General features: G+C 35.0%; 1 protein-coding gene across 2 annotated transcripts; it reads right to left on the bottom strand.

Annotated features, from left to right (window-relative positions):
• Nucleotides 1-850: 850 nt before the first annotated feature.
• itgae.2 (integrin, alpha E, tandem duplicate 2) lies at nucleotides 851-18266 on the bottom strand. Of its 2 annotated transcripts, XM_083548847.1 has the most exons (33): nucleotides 18130-18266; nucleotides 17803-17977; nucleotides 17518-17620; nucleotides 17329-17405; nucleotides 17030-17103; nucleotides 15276-15384; nucleotides 15109-15186; nucleotides 14932-14982; nucleotides 14678-14799; nucleotides 12987-13138; nucleotides 12716-12869; nucleotides 8360-8507; nucleotides 7747-7817; nucleotides 7519-7645; nucleotides 7314-7441; nucleotides 7082-7219; nucleotides 6785-6991; nucleotides 5683-5807; nucleotides 4711-4853; nucleotides 4433-4581; nucleotides 4180-4296; nucleotides 3706-3776; nucleotides 3469-3592; nucleotides 3261-3350; nucleotides 3080-3156; nucleotides 2915-2995; nucleotides 2754-2829; nucleotides 2536-2637; nucleotides 2400-2432; nucleotides 2204-2287; nucleotides 1635-1721; nucleotides 1424-1534; nucleotides 851-1331 (listed from the first exon to the last, which is right to left on the bottom strand). In XM_083548847.1, exons 2-33 carry the CDS (start codon nucleotides 17828-17830, stop codon nucleotides 1278-1280), a joined length of 3291 nt encoding a protein of 1096 aa, XP_083404973.1. In that variant the 5' UTR covers nucleotides 17831-17977; nucleotides 18130-18266; the 3' UTR covers nucleotides 851-1277. The 2 variants fall into 2 exon arrangements, with proteins under 2 accessions (XP_083404973.1, XP_083404972.1); XM_083548846.1 differs by lacking the exon at nucleotides 18130-18266 and having other exon boundaries at nucleotides 17030-17115; nucleotides 17803-17948.
• Nucleotides 18267-22883: the final 4617 nt, after the last annotated feature.

The following is a 22883-nucleotide window of genomic DNA, read 5'->3' as shown; positions in this document are numbered from 1 at the left end:
GGTCCATGATTTGAGATATCTCATGTTCATGGTGATAGGACGAATGGGACAACCTTAATTCCAGATGAGAAGGTCATACATCCAGAAGGGTGGGTTACAGTTAATACAAGTAGGGCAGGGGGAAAACTACAGATTGAACAGTCAAAACAAAAACGAACAACATTTTAAATTTAGGCTCAATTTTTCTTGATCACATTTGCAGCCATATTCTATGTTTTGCTGTATATGGCTGCAAATGTAATAATAAAGAAAAATTGATTTTCAAAAATTCGTTTTTAACTGTTGACAATTTTAATACAAGCACCGCAAGAGATAAGTAAAGGTTGACTGTCAGCATCAGACTGGTATTGTGTACCTTCTCTATAACCCCTGAAAGATTCAGCTGAGTATGCAACCCTTTATTTACAATATGCTTTGCTTGTTGCAGTAATGTCTTTAAGCTCATTCAGGTTTTCAGGCTGCTAATGCTTCCACCAGGTCATCTATCTGGAAATTTGCCATTAAGTAATTGAGAATTCTGGCTTGCACCACTGCCACAACATTTAAATCCTATTTATTTTCACAGGAAATTGATATACGTGTTCGTTTTCTTTGTTATATTTAGAAACAATTTAAAAACTATAAAATGTATTTTAATTTAATTTGCATTTACATTCATGGCATTTAACAGAAACCCTTATCCAGAGCGATTATAAAAAGTGCTTTGAGTCTCTATCATTGGATAAATCAACACTGGTTCACATTAGTGCAAATGAAAGATACCATCAGACTAAATTTCACATAAATTCATAGACAGACTTCAAGAATAGATAGCAGTAAAACCTTAAGGACAACGCAGAGAGCAGGGAGGTTGGTCAGAGAGTGAAATCGTTTTTTAAATTTTATTTGTTTGCTAGACCTGTATCAAAATTGTCCGTTTCTTGAAATGTAAGTGAAGACAGAATTTCAACTTCCATTTTCTTACATGACACATGAGACATAACAACAAACCTTTGGTGTGTAAAATTGATAATAAAGGACTTTGAGTTAATGAACGAAGGCACATCATATATAAAAGTTGTGAGCGCATTAAATCTGTACAGGTCATTTACAAAACGCTTCAAGATTTCAAGAAGATTTAAGAAAACTATTCAGCAATTAAAAATATATTCCTAATTAAAACAACTTAAAATGTACAATTATAAAATTAAGGTAAAATAATAAATCTACACAGACAATGTGCTATTATCTAAAAAGAACACTGATATGCAATAATTTGTTCAACATTGAAATTGCCTTCAGTTTGTACTCATTGAGCGTTCCATCTTATGGCGTCGGCGGAAAAATCCACACTGTGTATAAGAAGGAATGTATTAATTTTTTAAAATGCATATAAGTTCATGGATTAAAAAGGAACCATTCAAGAACAAAAGCTGAAGTTTACCTTGATAAGAATTATGATGATGATTATTAAAAGGATAAACCCTCCAATAGAACTGCCTACAATGAGTGCAATTGATGTCACAACTGTCAGCTTAACAAGTAAAACTTGCACCTGCCATTACAGAAAAAAAATAACCATGAACCACATAAACACTTATTGTTACATATAATTCAGGCATTTATGGATGCATTTAAGGTTAACTTTCACCCACCTGTACTGTCTTTATAATGTTTTGTCCAGCATAGATGTTCTCATCAAATGTAATTACTCCCTTGGCAGTGATCTTCTCTGTAATATCCTGTTTAATTAAAAGGATAGGGAACACGTTCACATGTGGTCACAACCAGTTCTCGTATTGAGTCAAGTTTTATCCCCAGATGTTCTGTAATTAATATATATTTTTTTACTTAAATAAATCCCCCTAGCCCCCCTTAGTTCAAGCACTGGTCACAACTTCTGCATGTACAAAATGCACAAAATAAATTAAATGTCTAAAATCCAAAATTAAAATATTTTCAGTATTTCACTGCTTGTGAAGTTGGATCTCTTTATACGTAATGAAGTTACTTGTATTGCCTCATGCATACTGGTTATGAAATCGTTGAAACTGTTATCAGGATGTTGCTTATCAAGAGAAGGCCATATTTCTCACAACCTATAAGGCTCATATAGACTTTGTTTTAGACCATTTTAAAACAGTATATTTCAGATTTCTCGCTAACACTTAACATTAGCCACTTATGCATATATTTTATGGATATACTAGTAGTTCCATTGTACCTTAATGTCGTGGATATGCGTTTCAGCCTTTATGTTAATCTCTTTTTGCAACTCTTTCAGATTGCATTGAATCTGTAAGGTTTTCTGCAGAGACACAATGATGATTATACATGATTAAATTAAATATTCTTTCAACATATACAATATTTATCTAAGAATATGACTTTTTTAAATTAATTGATAAGAATTCATTTACCATAACTTTTTTATCTGAGGGCAATAAGCAGGTCTACCGAAAGAAAACAGCAATGTTAGAATGTACATACTGCTTCATTCAAAATCATATTCTCACACTAGTAAAAATTGCATCAAATGAAATCTTTTATATGTACATTTGGTTCGACGCTCACGATGACGACGTCGGTTTTATGTGTCTGCTTTTCGATTGTGATTTCCACATTTATTTTGGCCTCATATTCATTTGTACCCTCCAGCTGCAAATGTAAGGAAGACAAGAACAAATGATTTGTAAAAAAGAAAAGTAATTAGAATATGAGCTCTCATTTCACAGCACAACCGAATGCTCAGAACTGCGAATTAGGGCATTTACCTTAAAATTGAACTGCAGCATTTGTGACTTGCTTTTTTCCCCCTCTGTAATGTTTAGTCTGTTTGGCATGGCTGAACTGTGGAAATAAAAAAACTGCCTGTAACCAATACGCTTTAGCAGATGATTGCAAAAACATTTGTAATAGTTTGATCATTCCTTACCCAGCAAGATGAACTTCAAGGGCTTTCTTCACTGTGAAACTGTACACCTTTGAGTCAAGTACCTCACTGCCATTATTGCCACTGAAATAAATAGATTAATAAAATATTTCAGTGCGATGTACCTCACCACAATTTCTCAATTGAAATACTTGTGTAAGTGCTAACCCTGTTAACTGAGCAGTAATTGATTCTGTGTTGCTTGTGTTCTTGTTAATAGGCTGCCAAGTGATTGTCACTCTGGTCTATAGTGGAGAAACAAAGAGTATATTAAGAGTTATATTGAAAGGTCAAATCTAAAATAATTCGAAGCTCTAGATTGCTTCGCCACAACATGTTTGAGTAATACCTCTGCATTCCTTTGGAATATGGGATACAAAATTTTACACACTAGTTGATGGTTGTCATTTTTATTCTCACATGTTCCACCCTCAGACTTCTGTAAAAAAAAACATAACAAGTAAAACTCAACTGATATTAAACATTATCAGTGTTTTTTTTCCTTTTTTTGTTTTAAGGTTAACGTTTATTTTGATGTACCTTAATCTTGATCTTACCTTGAAAGACAGTAAATCAGGATACACCAAGGTCAGAGTGGTCATATAAGAATTGTCCCCAGAGTTCTTAAGGTCAAACGATATATCCAACGTTTGGGTCTTGCCAATTATGACATTGGAATTGCTATAATGATGGAAACAGATTGTCAGTATTAAAATATAATAATAAAAATTAAGTATGCAAAATCTGAGTCTACAAGACTAGGATTGCAAACAATTACATAATGGTAGCCTTACCTGAGTTTCGAATCAGCCAGTGAAATATGAGCCTTACAATGCTCACTTAAACACTCCTTTTCGAAATAAATCTGGATTATAAAAAATAGGACATTTTAAAATGATAAATTGGGCTGAACTGTAAATTGTGCATAGAGTGACGCTTGTCACTCAAAGAAAAGAGACCAACATTTGCAGCTTGGTAGTGCTGTAGCCCATTATCCCTATGCCTAAATAATAAATGCCTTAAACATTGAGCAACCACATCACTACCAATGCTACTATTTATATGTCTGTCAAAATACAATATATACCAAATACCTATATATACCAATTACTTTTGCCCCCCACCAAAAGGTTAAAAACCTACGAGCAGCACTCATTTACTGACTGGCTAATAAATATTTTCACCAGTCCTGTTCAGTTCACCCAGAAATGTTGCATTCTACAAACCTTAACAACCTATTTTCATAATTCGTAGTTTTTTTAAATTACCTCCTTTATGGCCTCTTTTGGACTATATGCATCAAGAGCCCGCAGAGGAAATCCAGTGGCTGGGGTTAATGTAAAATTCACCCTAATCTTTATAGATGAGAAACAGTCAGAGCAGCCCTGCAAACAGATTTTAAAACCGTCATGAACAAACTGAAAATTGAAAACGACAATGAAAATAATTACTTTGCTAAATCAAAAAGTGTTTAGATTTTCTGCAAGGGAATCAAGGCTTAAGTGATTCACAATAACTTACCACATATTTCACTTCTATCGAGTCAGTGCAGGTTTTGGACTCAGTCAGAGTAAAGTCCACTCTCCCTTCATTAGGCTTGAGAAAAACCAGTCGCTTTTGTTCTTTACCCCAGTCCAAATCAATATCATACTCAATTAATAGTTCACCAGCTAAAGGGAGGAAACGTGGGAGATAAAATGCTTAAAAATAGAAATCAATAAAATAAAGAAATACAGACATACTACTGGTTTGGGTATTCAAATTCAAATTGTATTCATCACATACATATGACTACTTACACTTAATATCTCCTTTTGGCGTTTTGAAGCAAATTTGGAACTTTGTGTCAAATTTGCTTGATTCATCATTGCTCTGCTTATCACTGGCAATGAAGTTGTTAGCAGCCTCTATTTCTGGTTGAATAACGATAACCGGAATCGTCCTAAAAATGAAAAAACAAGTCCATAGACTTTTATGAGTATCTCTTTTCTCACTGTACATGCAGTGAAAACATGTAGTTTGGTGCTTTCCATACCATATTTATCTATTTAGTAATTTAAAATATTCTGGTAAATCAAAAGTCAAAAGCAAATTATTGATAAAAGTAAATAAAAATAAAATAAAAGCATATTTATTAATAATGGATGCCAGTTGTCAATTGTAAGTTATTTAAGAGAAGATTGTGAGTGGTTCTTTTTTATTAGAGGGGTGCACACAAATTTTTCCTCTTCTGTACTATGAATGGCATAAGAATTGTTAGAGAAAAACAGTTGTGTTGCTGTACCAACAAATCTCTAAATTAGGGTACAGAATTAAGATGCATTACAATGTTGCGCTGTCACTTTGTAGCATGATATTGTTGTTCAAATCATGGCTCTAGGTCACAAAGACATTGAATGGTCACCTGTTGCTTTTTCTCTGGATAAGATCACATGCTTGAGATGTTTTAATCTCAGAGTTAACAGTTAGGAGTTAGTAGTGACCTAATGGAAAACCCCCCTTGATTGATCCAAGTGGCTAAGAATGACACCATCAGGATGAAATTCCTGAATCTTACATTCTTTAGTTTTGCCAAACTGTAGATTTTTCCTTAATTGTAGTTTATAAGCTTTCCTTCAAATATGAACCAAAGTAGCCTATAATTTATTTTTTAAGAACAACACCCATAGCATCCTTAATGAAAATATGAATATGGATAGTGTGATAGTGGCTTGTCATACCATACAGTGTAGTACCATACCTACATTTTACAATGCTATATTTATACTCACTTAAAGAAATGTATGGTTCCTTCACTCCCAACACTGATTAGTGGTTGCTTGTTTTTATCTGACATGGCACTCACTGCCTGGCCAAAGTGCACAAGTTTAATTCCGAAGTCTGATGGTGTTATTCTCTGTGAACAAAGAGAAAAACAATCAATGATTAATGCTAAAAAGCCGTCTGTTTGATCAGATGCGATTATGTAGTCCAAAAATCAACTAATAGTATTTTTTATTTACAGAGGATTGCAATAAAAATGTATTCTCAGAGATCCAGGCCTTCAGAATGTAGCACAGTGCCTTGTACACTGTAAAAGACTATCCGATGTGACAACATTACTTAATGCACGAGTGTGCACTTAATATCTAATATCTAATAATATCTGTTTTTGGAAAGCTGCAGATTTTTGTATCTGAACCCACAGCATCATAAAGCAGTATTTATCATAAAACAAGTATTAATCAAAATTTTGAACACCACTATTAAATTTACTATTTATTTTAGAGACTGACCAATTTTTTTGTTTTTTATATACTGTAAAACTGATGGAGCGCCAACATTAACACATCACCCTTAGAACACCGGGCATGGTGGTAATGTGGTCATCTTATTTTTGATGATTTTATAAGGATGACCTTCCAGCTGCAAAACATCCCTAAGTATACGGCCAAAATTGTACTTTAGTCGTTCAAACCCAATAAACTGAAATGGTGGAAATGATTTAGTCAAAGCCTTTAGTTTAGCCTCATCCAACCAGGCAGAGCTAGAGCAATTTGACAGAGAACTGGGCAAACATTTCAGGCTTTAGATCTAAATATAAAAAACTTATACACAGATCCCAGATTACTTTAATTGCAGCCAAACATACAAAGGCAACTGTAAGTGGAGGCAAATGTGGTTTGACAAAGTATTAATCTAGCAGTGTATATATTTGTGTAAATCAGAAAAATGGACAACATTTCTTGTTAAATAACATATATTACAATAAGAAATATTGTGCACCTTCAAATGCTGTGTAAATCAAATTGCCTGTTTGTTAATTTTAGGTTGCAAAATAAAAAAATGTGGAAAATATCAAGGGGGATAATACATAGGCACTGTATAGCATACCTGTGAAAAATGTTTTTTTAGACCATCCTTGAAACCATTATATATGTAGACACTTCCTGAGTGATCTGCTTCGAGGGGAGCTCCCACTGCTATATCACGGAATTCGTTCCCGTCAATGTCTCCAATATCAGCTATGGCAGAGCCAAACCTTGCAAACATGTATTTTTGTAGTCCACGCAATTCAAAGGTTACTTTCTCAAATGTTCCCTACAGAAACAGTTGGATTATAGGTTAATTTCAAGAAGACATAGTAAAAAAAAATATTCGGAAGGAAAGATTAGTAAAAAGTAGATGTACTTTATTCAGTCTGTACAACAGCACTTTGCCCTCTTCCCCTTTTACGTGGAAGTGTGGTGCTCCAACCAGAAGATAATCTGTTTCCTCATCATTATTAATGTCCAAGGTACAGAGAACTGATCCAAAATAAGACCCAACCTGTAGGACCAATATTAATTTAGGTGAAATGACCTGTGACTATTACAGATTAAAGAAGAAACAAACATACAACATTATAAATATTTCTTCAGACCTGATCCCCTTGTAGCAAATCTTGTTTGGTCCCATCAAAAATGAATACTGCGCCAGTCAAGTTGTACCTGGGTGCCCCAGATATATACAGTGTTTTCTCATTCGAGTACACCGATGCCACACTGTAACCTGTAAGGACCAAAAATCTTTAGGATGTGATCCACTGAACTTTGTCCTTCAAACTTCATGTTTTTTGTTGATCATACCCAAATAGGAAAATCTGGGTTCTTCCTTGCTTGCATTTAAAAAAGTCACAAGTTCTTCGTTCCTTTTTTTCAGAATGATCCCTCCACTCCAGTCATATGCTCCCACAGCACCAAAAAGGATCGAACCCTACAGGTTATTTGAGATGGTATGTAATGGTACATAATGAGTTTTAAACAAAAGCAGTTACTTCATGCACTTAAAAAAAAAGCTAAATATCCTGCACTTACATCATGTGTAAAGTGAGAGCTAAATCCAGCCTCAGCAAGCTGAAACTGAAATCCTGCTCCCTTCTGTATGCCTGATAAAAATTGAAAATCATTGTAGCATTTTAATCAAAGCTAAAACCATTTTGGATAAAACAAAACACAGAATATAGCAGTAATAAGTTTATTTCATAGTGAAAGTGCGTTTTGACTAAATGTCTGCTGCAAAAAAGTATACCTTGGCATTTCTCACATGCTTCATTCATCAAAATCCTTTGTTCTATGAGAGTCTGATGTATTTATTTTAAGCCATTTGCTATTAAATTTAATTAAAGGCAAGTGTATTGGTAGAAAACAATATATTTATATGTTCCTGATGAAACAGTATTTAAATTATTATGGAATCCGTTTCCATGGGGTTGTGATGAAATAGCAATAGAATTTTTTTATTAACTAAACAAGCATCATACACATTTAAGATTCTAATTTTTAATGTGGTGAAAAGCCCACAAGTTCTTTCTTCTCTTTTGAAGTAAAAAATGCATCAGTTAAAATCAGCAGCCTTTGCACAATGCGTAAATTCAACATTCAAAATGATTTGTTCAAAGTGATTTGCACTTATTTTCAAATAACTTACCTTCAATCCCAATGATGCTTTTTTCCAAAGAAGAAAGAATTTTTTCCAACGCTCCATAATTCGAAACATTGAAAAATCGATCTTCGCTGCCAGCAATTTGTATCATCTCATTTATTGCTTTTTTTTTACCAAGAACCTCTGGCCCTACCTGAGAACAGATCACATATCAATGCATATTAATATACTGCATATATATATATATATATATATATATATATATATATATATATATATATATATATATATATATATATAGTGCATTCATAAAGTATTCAGCCCCCCTTCACTTTTTTTTCAAAGACTGCAACATAAAAAAATTGCAAAAAGTTAAGGGTGTCAAAATACTTTACAAAATCATATATATATATATATATATATATATATATATATATATATATATATATATATATATATATATATATATATATATATATACACAGTATACAGTAATCCCCCGCTTTACCACGGTTTAAAACTGATGCCCCCAGTTTATCATAGAATTGCATTTGCATTATATATATATATATATATATATATATAAAATAGTGCATTAATAAAGTATTCAGCCCCCCTTCACTTTTTTTCAAAGACTGCAACATAAAAAAATTGCAAAAAGTTAAGGGTGTCAAAATACTTTACAAAATCATATATATATATATATATATATATATATATATATATATACACAGTATACAGTAATCCCCCGCTTTACCACGGTTTAAAACTGATGCCCCCAGTTTATCATAGAATTGCATTTGCCACATAACTAGTTTGTCTCAGCCTCTTTTTTGATGTCATAGGACACTTCAACCAACAAACAAGCAGAAAACTACGCATAGGCTGCGCTACTACAGAACTGTATACTGTACAGTACATATACTCACTATAAATGTGATACAGTATATTGTATTTCTACAAATTTCTACAAAATTCATCTCGCTATATTCTTGCAAATGTTTTTCTGTGTTTAAAGTGTGTGGGAGGATAATTTACGGCTATATACACTGTCGATCAAAATTAGAGAACAATTTATAAACAATTGAACAATTCTGAAATAATGTTATCTTCACTGCTCAACAGTTGAAGGAGTTTTTGTCGTGTCTATACCATGCTACCAGAACACCTTTTCCACAAAATAACTAAGGCATTTCCAAAAAAAACATTATTTTGCAGAAAACACACTGATCAAAATTAGAGAACAACAATGACTGTAGCATGGAAAAAGATTACAACAAAATGTTCTGAAGGTTACAACAGTCAGCAATTAGTAGGAAGTGTACAGGCCTCTGCTCTGAATGACTTCAGCACATCTGCGGCCACAGGACAGCACTAGTCTCTCACACTGCTCTGGTGTGATTTTGGTCCACTCTTCTTCCAGTCTCCTCCACAGTTCGGTGACTGTAGTGGGTTTCTAGGCCATTACTTTGTCGCCAAGGATTTTCCAGAGGTTCTCTATTGGGTTGAGATCAGGACTCTGGGCAGGCCATGTCATTATTTCAATGTTTTCAGTTTCAAGGAACTGCTTTACCCGTTTTGCTGTGTGACATGGAGCGTTGTCCTGCATGAACACTGCGGGCTGATTGGGTGGTGCACGCATGGAAGGAACCATATGTTGTTGAAGAAAATTCTGATAAACATTTGCATTCACTCTGCCATGTAGCTGTATAAGAGGCCCAACTCCTGCTGCAGAAAACATGCCCCAAACCATGACACTTCCTCCTCCACTTTTTACTGACTTCTTTACACACTCAGTGATGTCATTATAGAGAAGTAAAAGAGGATCCCAGCAACAACCTGTGCAGCTCTGGTAAATTCCCTGTCCAGGAGGATTATGGCAGTGCAATATAACAATGATGTTTACTAAATATTTTTGACATGTTCACTTAGGGTGTACTCACATTTGTCGCCAGCTATTTTGACAATAAGGGCAGTATGTTGCATTATTTTTAGAGGACAGTAAATCTGTACTGCTATACAAGCTGCATGTTGACTACTTAAAAATATAACCAATTTTCATTTCTATAGTATTGTCCATTGAGAATATATAATAAAATGGTTGCTGAAATTTAAGGGAGATTTTGTGAAATACACACATACATATACATATATATGTATGTATGTACAGTGGGTATGGAAAGTATTCAGACCCCCTTAAATTTTCACTCTTTGTTATATTACAGCCATTTGCTAAAATCATTTAGGTTCATTCTTCTTCCTCATGAATGTACACATAGCACCCCATACTGACAGAAAAACACAGAATTGTTGACATTGTTGCAGATTTATTAAAAAAGAAAAACTGAAATATCACATGGTCCTAAGTATTCAGACCCTTTGCTCAGTATTTAGTAGAAGCCCCCTTTTGATCTAATACAGCCAGGAGTCTTTTTTGGGAAAGATGCAACAAGTCTTTCACACCTGGATTTGGGGATCCTCTGCCATTCCTCCTTGCAGATCCTCTCCAGTTCTGTCAGGTTGGATGGTAAACGTTGGTGGACAGCCATTTTTAGGTCTCTCCAGAGATGCTCAATTGGGTTTAAGTCAGGGCTCTGGCTGGGCCATTCAAGAACAGTCACGGAGTTGTTGTGAAGCCACTCCTTCGTTATTTTAGCTGTGTGCTTAGGGTCATTGTCTTGTTGGAAGGTAAACCTTCGGCCCAGTCTGAGGTCCAGAGCACTCTGGAGAAGGTTTTTGTCCAGGATATCCCTGTACTTGGCCGCATTCATCTTTCCCTCGATTGCAACCAGTCGTCCTGTCCCTGCAGCTGAAAAACACCCCCACAGCATGATGCTGCCACCACCATGCTTCACTGTTGGGACTGTATTGGACAGGTAATGAGCAGTGCCTGGTTTTCTCCACACATACCGCTTAGAATTAAGGCCAAAAAGTTCTATTTTGGTCTCATCAGTCCAGAGAATCTTATTTCTCACCATCTTGGAGTCCTTCAGGTGTTTTTTAGCAAACTCCATGCAGGCTTTCATGTGTCTTACACTGAGGAGAGGCTTCCGTCGGGCACTCTGCCATAAAGCCCCGACTGGTGGAGGGCTGCAGTGATGGTTGACTTTCTACAACTTTCTCCCATCTCCTGACTGCATCTCTGGAGCTCAGCCACAGTGATCTTTGGGTTCTTCTTTACCTCTCTCACCAAGGCTCTTCTCCCCCGATAGCTCAGTTTGGCCGGACGGCCAGCTCTAGGAAGGGTTCTGGTCGTCCCAAACGTCTTCTATTTGAGGATTATGGAGGCCACTGTGCTCTTAGGAACCTTAAGTGCAGCAGAAATCTTTTTTTTTCCTTGGCCAGATCTGTGCCTTGCCACAATTCTGTCTCTGAGCTCTTCAGGCAGTTCCTTTGACCTCATGATTCTCATTTGCTCTGACATGCATTGTGATCTGGAAGGTCTTATATAGACAGGTGTGTGGCTTTCCTAATCAAGTCCAATCAGTATAATCAAACACAGCTGGACTCAAATGAAGGTGTAGAACCATCTCAAGGATGATCAGAAGAAATGGAAAGCACCTAAATTAAATATATGAGTGTCACAGCAAAGGGTCTGAATACTTAGGACCATGTGATATTTCAGTTTTTCTTTTTTAATAAATCTGCAACAATGTCAACAATTCTGTGTTTTTCTGTCAATATGGGGAGCTGTGTGTACATTCATGAGGAAGAAGAATGAACCTAAATGATTTTAGCAAATGGCTGCAATATAACAAAGAGTGAAAAATGTAAGGGGGTCTGAATACTTTCCGTACCCACTGTATGTATGTATGTATGTATGTATGTATGTATGTATGTATGTATGTATGTATATATGTATGTATTTATGTATGTACAGTGGGTTTGGAATATATTCAGACCCCCTTTCCTTTTTTTTTGTGATGTTACAGCCTACAGTCTGAATACTTATGTACATGTGATATTTCTAGAATTATGTTTTTCCTTTGTCATTATGGGGTAACCGGTATAAATTAATGAAGAAAATTGTAGTATTAGGCTGCAACATCACAAAATTGGAAAAAGTGAAGGGGGTCTGAATATTTTCTGAACTCTTGATATTAATCACACATCGTAAAGAACAAGTATGTAAAATATTGTAAATATTTATATGAATTATTTTTGAGGTCTAGACAATAACTGGAAAACTAGTCACAGACAACTGAAGTTCTAAATATCCTAACCAGCAATCTTACTCAAGGCCTATAATATAAATGTAAAAAGATTAAACTTCTCTGTTCACTTCTTGCGAATCCCTTTGCATTAACCAAGTAAGAATCTATTATAGCGTGCTGCATATTAACAGCTCCTGTCTTGTCCTATTTTTGTCACTACAGAAATTGTTTTAAAGTGTACACTTACCCCTATTGCATAGCGAACAATCCCATCCATCTGTGTCATGTTCAAAACATCATCGAGGGTTCTATTATCTCCTGCCATTTGTCCATCAGAAAGTAGAATAATCATTTTTTTGGCTTTCTCTTTTGATCCCGTTTGAGGAACAAAAACCTCTGTGCTGCAGGTAGAACAGGACATAGAAACTAATGAAGACTTTGTAATATGTGATGTAAAAATCGATAGACTGTCAGCCACTGACTTTCTTAATAAGAAATGTTGGGATTTAAGTACTCACAGAACATGATAGAGGGCTGAAGCAGTCTTGGTGATTGCAGTAATCTGTTTTATGTTCAACACCTTATCCAAGGCTCTAAGAGTGTCATTATTTTCTGTCAGAGAGAGTTCAGTCCTTATGTCTCTCCCAAACTGTGCTATTGCAAAGTTGCACTGAGGAGAGTGAGTGAGACAGAGACAGAAAGAGAGAGAAAGAATTATGGTTGAAATTTAAATAATTTCATTTGGACTTTTTGGACTATTGATAATGATAACTCTATCACAGTAAGTATAACTCCAGTTCCAAAAAAAGTTGGGATGCTGCGTAAAATTCAATGAACTGCAAATCTTATTAACCAATATTTTATTCACAATAGAACATATTAAATATTTAAACTGATTTAATGTACCATTTTAAGGAAAATATAAGGAAATTTTAAATTTGATGCAACAAATAAAAAATAAATTCAGGACAAAGCCATTTACCACTGTGTAGCATCCTCTCTTCTGTTAACAACAGCCCATATACATCTGGGAACTAAAGATGCTAGACTTTTGGTAGAGGAATGTTGTCATGTTTGTGTCTCACATTATTCTAGCTTCTAAACAGCCATGGAGCTTCTTTGTCATATTTTTGTTTCATGATGAGGCAAATGTTTTCAATTGGTGAAAGGTCTGGACTGCAGGCAGGCCAGTTTAGCACCTGGACTCTTTTATTTCAAAGTCATGCAATGTGGTTTAGCATTGCCTGCTGAAATACACAAGGCCTTCACTGAAAAAGATATTGTCTGGATGAAAGCGTATGTTGCTCTGAAACCTGAATAAACTTTTCAGATATGATGGTGCTTATCCAGCTATCCAATCAATTCTATAGGACGCAGCCTATTCCACCTTGCCTCAGTTCATTTTAAATGAGCTTTGGCCCAGAGAAGATGATGGCATTTCTGAATTATATTCACATATGGCTTCTTCTTTGCATGGTAGATCTTTAAACTGCATTTATGGATGACACAGCAGACTGTGTTGACAAACATCGTTTTCTGGAGGTGTTTCTGATTTCCATTACAAAAATTATACCTGTTTTTGCCACCTAAGGGCCTGAAGATCATGGGCATTAAATATTGATTTGTTCCTTTGTGCACAGATATTTCTCCAGAATTTCCGAATCTTTATGTAGTGTTATGTACTGCAGATAATGAGATATTCAAAGACTGCAATTTTATGTTGAGGAACATAATTTTGAAATTGTTTCACAATCTGTAGGTGCAGTCATATTACTGACCGGTTGCTTATTAAACTAAACATTAGCAAAATGTTACTCCAGCTGTTTTTTTTTTTTTTAATTAGTAACACTTTTACTTTTACACATTTACAGCTTTTTGTTGAGCAGGCCGTAAATTACCGTGTTTTTCTTAAAAATTAAATGTTTTCTTTGCTCTATTGTGAATACCTTATGGGTTTATTAGATTTGCAAATCATTGTGCTCTGTTTTTAATTACATTTTATATAGCATCCCAACTAAAAAAAAAAAAAAAAAAGGATACCAGATACACAAGAACAATTTCATAAAATTGAATGATAAAACAGCACCTCCTATGACCAGTATTTAAAAAATATTATTTAAAAAGTTTTCTGACATACTATAAATATAGTGTGTTTAAAATCGTAATGTTGGTTCATACAGTTATCATATCTGTGTCATTTCATACTTACACTGAAACATGTTGTCCAAACATTTTTCATTACATTAATAATAAAGTCTTTGGCCATTTCAAAATCTTCTTTCTCTATGCTACTAGAGCCGTCCAACACAAATGCGATCTCCGTCCCTGCATCTTCAAATAAACACACAGCAACAGAGAGTTTTCACAAATATTACAGATATAAGAATCTAAACTGTAGTTTCAAAAGTAACTGTCACCTGATTGATATCTAATTTGTTCAGAGATTGAGAAAAATTAAAATACCTTCATCTTCTTCATCTGTATCCTGCGGTGCTCTTCTCTTCCTCCAGTGGTCTAATTACAAATATTTACACTATTTAATACATTACTAATAAAATGTGCATAATACATAGTTATTATAATTAATTGTTTCTATTTATTCTCAGATACTTTAACCTCTATAAGGAGATTTCTGATTACCTGGATATTTGTTGTTGTTGTTGTTGTTGTTGCTGTTGTTGTTGTTGGTGCTGGTATTTTCTTCCAGTTGCTGTAAAACTACAATAGTGTAATAGTATTGAGTGAGGATTGCTGAAAACTCTTCTGAAAACAGAATTTCTTGCATGTGATTTAGTGCAGACACATACCCAACTTATCAGGATAGATTTGACTTATCTCCTGTTCATCATACTTGTGAGCACATTTTCCATTTAAATACTCTGTTGATGAGTTCCTTGTCCGAACTTGGTTACAAACCTAGGTTTTCAGATGGCAGATGTTTCATTTGAGTTATGTATATATTAAGTTTCATATTCATTTGTTTTCCAAATGAATAATTGATTTTTTTTTTTTTTAATGAAACAATTAAACTGACAATGGCACCACTGAAAGGATAAGTAAGTAGCATAGACTAGGTTGATGGTGAATAAATTAATGTAACTGTTTGCCAGTTTATTTATTTAGCAGATCAGTTACTTGTTACTTATGCAAATAATCTGTTTTGGCAGTATTAAATGTACTTCTTTTACAATCCTGGTGTTATTTGTCTCTGATCCAACTGTGACAGCTTTATTATCAATGTCAAATATGCATTAATATTTTTTCTAATTTTTTGATAATTTAATAATGCAGTATAATGTTCTATCTGTCTAATCACATTTTCGATTAATAAAGTGGCTCATACCAGAACATCGGACTAACAACAGGAAGATAGTTGCTGGGGGCAGTTTTTCTTATTTGGTTAAATCAAAAGCCATTTGTATTATCTACTGAAAATCAGGTGGTTTGTCACAAATGTGGTCTAAATTATGACAAAGGAAGGTCATGCAGATGGCAAGAATGTCCACAAAATAATTTTAAATGATCTGCTAATTAACCCTGGTTGCCTGCATCTGTGTAGGCGTCAGGTTAACTGCATAGGCTAAACAACATTTCTTTATTTGGCTCCAGATTAGCAACACGTTCTCTGTTTTTCACAATTCAATATCTGAAGCAACTCGGTCTGAGAGACAAGAAATTTCCGACAGAACATGACTTAATAGCCAGAGATGGCAAAAGTACACACATCCTTTACTCAAGTAGAAGTACAGATACTCATGTTTTAAAAGACTCTGGTAAAAGTTAAAGTACTGACGACACTTTTTTACCAAAGTTAAAGTAAAGAAGTTTGGGCTCTGACATGTACTTAAGTAAAAAGTAGCCATTACTACTACCTGTTTTAGTGTTATACTGGTAATTGAACCTCACATCATATTAATATATTAATACAAAATAATTTCAATTTTTTTTATCAGTTGATGATCAGATGATCAGGGAAGTCTCTGTTCTCAGTCATGTTTACATTGCTGTCTCTCTCTGTCTCATCCACATCAGCCCCGTACTTCTTGTTGCCTTCTGCCTTGTTCATTGTTCGTAGGCTTTGTAGCTATTTAGGCTAGGCTATGTCTGTGGTGTGTGAGAGCCAGGAAATGATACACCAGTGGTAGGTTGAAAGCGGCACGTAATGAGAAGAAAAAATGTTGATCATGTCACCAAATAGATAGAAAATGTAAAAAGTAAAGTACAAATATTTGTGTAAAAATGTAATAAGTGAAAGTTAATAGTGAAGTAAAGTACTGATACCAGAAAAATCTACTTAAGTACAGTAACAAAGTATTTGTTCTTTATTACCTCCCAACTATGTCAATGGCTAAAAGAGAAGTCAGTATGTCTGACGCTTTTAGCAGGGGAAGCTGTGGTTTTACACAGAACTAGACTGTCATGAGAGGTAGACATGATCTCATCTGCATTACATACAGTATCTAACTTATAGTTTAAGCACAATTCACTTCTAATGACCAAAAAATATCAAAACATCTTTATGGAAACTGTTTAATGAAAGTATTTTAAGAGAAAAATATACCAAAAGCTGCTCCTTATCTTCAGTCAGTCTGGATGCTACAGATGCAACTGGAGTCAGGCCTTTCTTGAATTTATCTGAAAATGATTCTTTTTTTTTAAGCATATTCTTATACAATTTTGAAGTATTGCATTGTAAGAAAGTAAAGATTTTCTTAATGATTGGCATTTAAATCTACAAATAATCTAACACAGTATACTATACTTTATATATAAGCATATATTTAGCCTATTTGTTTAAATACATTTGAGATAGACAACACATTACTAAAGTTATGGAAAAAAAAACCCAAAAAACTTTACCAGTAACATGCATTTCAACACAACCGCTTTCTGTACATCTGAAAACATTTCCATCGGTAGGAGAAGGAACAAAAACTCTAAAAAATAAAATAAAAAGAATAATAAATAAATACCCAAATTAATAAAAAGATCAAATTTACATTAAATAACATTTGGTAAAAAAACATTATAAAAAAATAAACTACTAACCCATCTTTAGACTGAATAATAGTTTGACCGAACAGTCGGGCTTTATTTGTATAATTTTTCACCGGGATTGTGTATATGTTGAATCCCACTGCTGTGTATATCCCTGTGAAATTATATTCACAAAATATACAAGGATTGAAGCCAAGTACAGAACACGAACAAAAGTAAGAAACTAATTACACTTGGTTCTATTTTGTATTCATTATAATTTATTACATAGAAATCTTACACTTCATTCTCAAATATGTTAGCTGCCCATAGAATTGACATAATAAAATGACGTACCTGTTATAAACAGCACAGCTGCAAACATCTTGAGGAGACAGTTGAGTAACTTATATGCCGCAACTGTCTGCTACATTTTATGCACATGTAAAGTTTCCGGTGTTGTCTTCCTGCCTTTCTGTGTGAACACATTTTCATATCACCACTCCTCCTACTAGCTGCTACCTCATAAAAGCTGAAAAAAGGAACAAATTTGATTTGTATAATGACTGGGCTCACATTTGCAGCACCCTGCAAAAAATCTCCCTTCATGCTTTTTTTAAACAACGAAAACTGTATAATTGTATTAAAATATCATTTTTTATATCTATTTTTATTTATTATTACCTTTTAATTCAGGAAGATTCTCATATCAGCTGTAAAAATTGTAGAGTTCATACGCATGTGGAAAGGCATCCAGACCATTACAGACTACAAACTGACACCACGAGCTCAACCAAGCAGCAGTGCCTTCCTAACGAGAGAACTCAATGACTTTTTTGCTCATTTCGAACAAAAAATAGGACATTTCACCTCAACCGCTGACTCTACTACTGCTCACAGTCCACTTTCAGTCTCAACAACGAACGTCTATTCAGCACTTAGCATGATTTAATGCGTACAAGGCAGCTGGTCCGGATGCCATACCGGGATGTGTTCTCAGAGCATGTGCTGTACAACTGGCACAGGTCTTCACTGACATTTTTAACCTGTAACTAACCCAAGAGACGTTTCATACATACCTGAAGACTACAACCATCATACCAGTGGCTAAGCATTCAGCTGCAGAATGCCTGAATAATTTTTGCCCTGTTGCACCCTGGTTCTGAATCAGTTCACTGCAGGCCTACCACCTACACTGGACCCACACCAGTTTGAACAGGTCGACAGAGGATGCAGTTTCCATTACTCTTCATTCAGCCCTCACACACCTGGATAAAAACAACACCTACTTCAAAATGCTTTTCATTGACTTTAGTTCTGAGTTCAGTACAGTCCTCCCCACTGTAATGATCACTAGGCTTTGTGACCTGGGCATCTGCACCTCCACTTGCAGATGGACTCTGGACATTCTCACCAATAGACCTGTCTTTTAGGTTGGGCAAACAGGTATCCTCAACCCTCATTCTGAATACCTGCATCAAACAGGGCTGTGTTCTGAGCCCACTACTCTATTCCCGGTTCAACCATGATTGTGCTCTGACCCTCAACACCATGAAGACTAAAGAGCTGAGGAACTGAGGTAGAGAGGGTCTCCAGCTTCAAGTTCTTAGGAGTTCACTGAGGATCTGTTCTGAAACCAGAACACTTCAGCTCTGGTTAGGAAGACACAAGAACGCCTGTACTTCTTGAGAAGTTTTAAGAAAGCTCATCTGTCCCCAGGGATTCTAACGAGTTTTTACTGCTGCATCATCGAGAACATCCTGACCAACTCCATCACTGTATGGTGCAGAGGCTCCACTGTGTGTGAACGAAAAGCCCTGGAAAGGGTGGTCAAAACTGCCCAACGCATCACTGGCACCCAACTACCTGCCATTGAGCACCTTCACCAAAGAAGAAGTCTGCACAGAGCTCACAACATCATCATATCTATCTATCTATCTATCTATCTATCTATCTATCTATCTATCTATCTATCTATCTATCTATCTATCTATCTATCTATCTATCTATCTATCTATCTATCTATCTATCTATCAAAAATGACCTCTAAATCCCAAGTGTCATTTCCAGTTCCTCTTCCAAAATCACTCAGTCGTTAAATACTGAATTTAGAAATTAGAAGCAAAGACAAACCACTTGCAACACTTTCCCAGAACAGGGTCTGTTTGGAGATCACTGACAACAAAATGTGTGTCTTTGAATCCATATAAGGAATTGTGGGTGTGTCTCCCTTTGAGTACCTATATAGATAGATGAGAGTTTGGTCTGTCCATATATGGAAGACCTTTGACACCATGTTCTGAGATTTTTAAGGAAGTTATTGGCAAACATGTACTTATGTTTATATGTTGCATATTTCAGGTGCGGCATGATTTCTGAAAGTCACATTTATAAATGTATGTATTCATAAGTCTATGTTGCTAAACAGTTTGAATTAATTCAGCTGTTTTATTAATGGTGTAAAGTAAATCAGATAAAAAAACAAACAAACAAACAAACATAAAAGACACACACAACTAGAACCAATGGCCTACAATTTATATAATAAATAGTAAATAGGAGCATGTTCATTCTCTAGTCAACTTGCCCATGACAGGTACATCCCTGCCACCTGACACATCTGACACAGAATTCCTTTACATTTTTTGCATTCACCTCAGTAGCATCCTGCTTTAGATGTCAAACACTGATACATGCCTGCAAAGCTGTAAATGGTCCAGTGCCCATCTGCCTGAAAGAAATGATCAAACCTCATTCTGCATCATGTTCCCTACCAGATTCTTTCATACCTTGACTGTTCCCACCATCCCTCAAGAACATTGAGGACATGCATTAATCTGTCGGCTCGTAGTAGAACAAAGTCCTGTGGCTGTCTTCAATCCAAAACAGTCTTTCTCTTAACAAAGTAGTATTTAAAAATCCCAATCCCTTGTGTGCTCTTTTCATGCTATTACAATCTCACAAACAGGGTTTTAGTTTGAAAGTATTCTTATACCCTGACCTATTGTATTAGAACGAGGAAATGTTTTTAATGGACACTACATAACATTTCAAACAGTTGTCACCAATAAAGTCATCTAATAAATGCATTAAATGTTAATATGTAATCTTCTTGTGTACACAAGGCTTCACTATATGAACAAACACACTACTGATTTGCCTTGTACACCCTAAAAACGTTCACATTAACACACAGTCCTGTGTGGGTACTGTCGCATGTCACCACATTGCTCTTTCTGTTGTCTGAAAATGGAGCTTTAATCAAACCATCTAATTACAAAGACATTTTTTCCTAAGCCCTTATATTATTTTTGGTCTTTCTTTTAGGAATCTTGGAGCTGCCTGTTTGTCTTTTAGATTATCATAGAAATCAATTTATACTAAACACATTATTTACATAAGAAATTGAAAATAAAAAATATTTTAACATGTTTTAACATATTTCAAACACAAGTTCATTTTAATGTCCTAAATATTTAATATTTACAATTCTGCATTATTTCATGGTGCCTAGTTTAATATAAGCAAAAAAATGATGCCTTAAGTATGTTAACTGCTTTTGAACAAAAGGTCAGCTTTTCCACATGATTAATCTCTTCTGTTAAAGTACATGTTAAGATGACTGATGGATTTGGTATAAAAATTAATCATAAATCTTTACACTATTGTTATCAATAACATACTTTGTAAAATGATCAAACAAAAAAACGTTCTGAAGTTTGGACTTCTAAACATTAGACCACTAGCACCCAAAGCACTCATTGTAAACAAGATCATCAAACCTGGATTAAACCAAATGATTACATTGGTCTAAATACGTCTTCACCGCCAGAAAATAGCTATAAGCATAAACTCCTTCAGACTGGTCACACTGGGAGTGGTGTAGCAACCAATTATAGCACCTCTTAATGTTAGTCAGAGATTAGGTTTCAGATTTAAATCATTTGAAGTGATTGACCTAAATGTTGTACTTTAAGACATCCATAGAAAACCCCTACTATCTCTCACTCTGGCCACAGTGTATAGACCCCCAGGGTCCTATGTTGATTTCCTTCAAGAGTTTGCTCATTTTCTTTCAGACCTCTTGGTTACTTACTTTGGTTTTGATGCTTACTTACTTAACTCCTTTGTGGTTAAACAAAACATCATTCGACCTACTCCTCGTTTTAATCACATACTAGACTTAATAATATCCCATGAAGCAGACGTCACTGAGATAGATATTTGACCTCAGAGTGATTCTGTACACACCGTTAGAGCAGATTAGTCATGTCTCACCACATTATCAACTTGGTAGGACTATTGGTCTGACAACTAAGGACAGATTAATAAGCAACCTGCTTGATCTGTCTTAACATCTTACTAAACCCCTAAATGCCAATGATTTGGACAAATTGGCTAACAACATAGACTCTATCCTCACTTGCACATTAGACACCATTGCCCCCATCTGATTAAAAAAGGTTAGAGATAAACACCTGCACTATGGTATAATAGTCATAGTTGTGCCCTCAAACAACAAATCAGATATCTAAAAAGAGTTTTCCATCACAGTTTTATTAGTTAGGACTAGGACCAACTTCTGACAGCATCTCAAGATTCAGTCTCACCTAAAGCTCCACAATTACAATTCTTTACAAGTATAGGACAGGAGGAGCTTTATGATCGGATTACCACAGCTAAATCAACATGTCTGTTAGACCCCATTCCAACTTAATTACTGAAAGAAGTGTTACATACAGCTGGTGAGCCTCTTCTCAATATTATTAACCTTACAGAATTACATAGGCATTCAGGGACACGCATTAAGTTGGTCTGTTAAAATCTGTAATGGTTTTGTATTATCTATCTGAGAAACCGATAGGAATCCATGTCTGTCATGCTAAGCAGCCTTTAATTCATTTAACACCCACATTCATGCATGCACACCATGTACAACCAAAGACCCTTTTACTACATCTCCCCACTTTTAGCTAAAGAATTACCCAATAACATAAAATGACATTTAACTTTTTTTTTTTAACAACATAAAAATGCTAATTCCTATACCCCCCTTTGAGGTGGAAAGTAAGAAAGTACAAATATTTTTGTCACTGTACAACTTTTTACTTTCACTCATTACATTTTTTAAAAATATCTGTACTTTCTACTTATTACATTTTCAAAACAGGCTTGTTATTTTAGTTTCAATTTATTTGGTGAAATGTCAATCTTTTTTCCTCTCATTGCGTGGCGTTTTCAGCCCATCAACCGATTTCCTGTCTTTGTGCAACTTTTCAATCTACCACTGGTGTATCATTTCCTGGCTCTCACACACCACAGACGTAGGCTAGTTTACAAAGCTAACAATGAGCAAGGCAGATGAAACAGAGAGAGTCAGTGATGAAAACATGACAGAGAAGAGAGTCATTCCTGATTACCTGATCATTAAGTCAAGT

Source organism: Silurus aristotelis (assembly GCF_946808225.1).
Source record: "Silurus aristotelis genome assembly, chromosome: 8".
NCBI classification, from domain to species: Eukaryota; Metazoa; Chordata; class Actinopteri; order Siluriformes; family Siluridae; genus Silurus; species Silurus aristotelis.
This window is presented reverse-complemented; position numbering and strand designations above follow the sequence as displayed.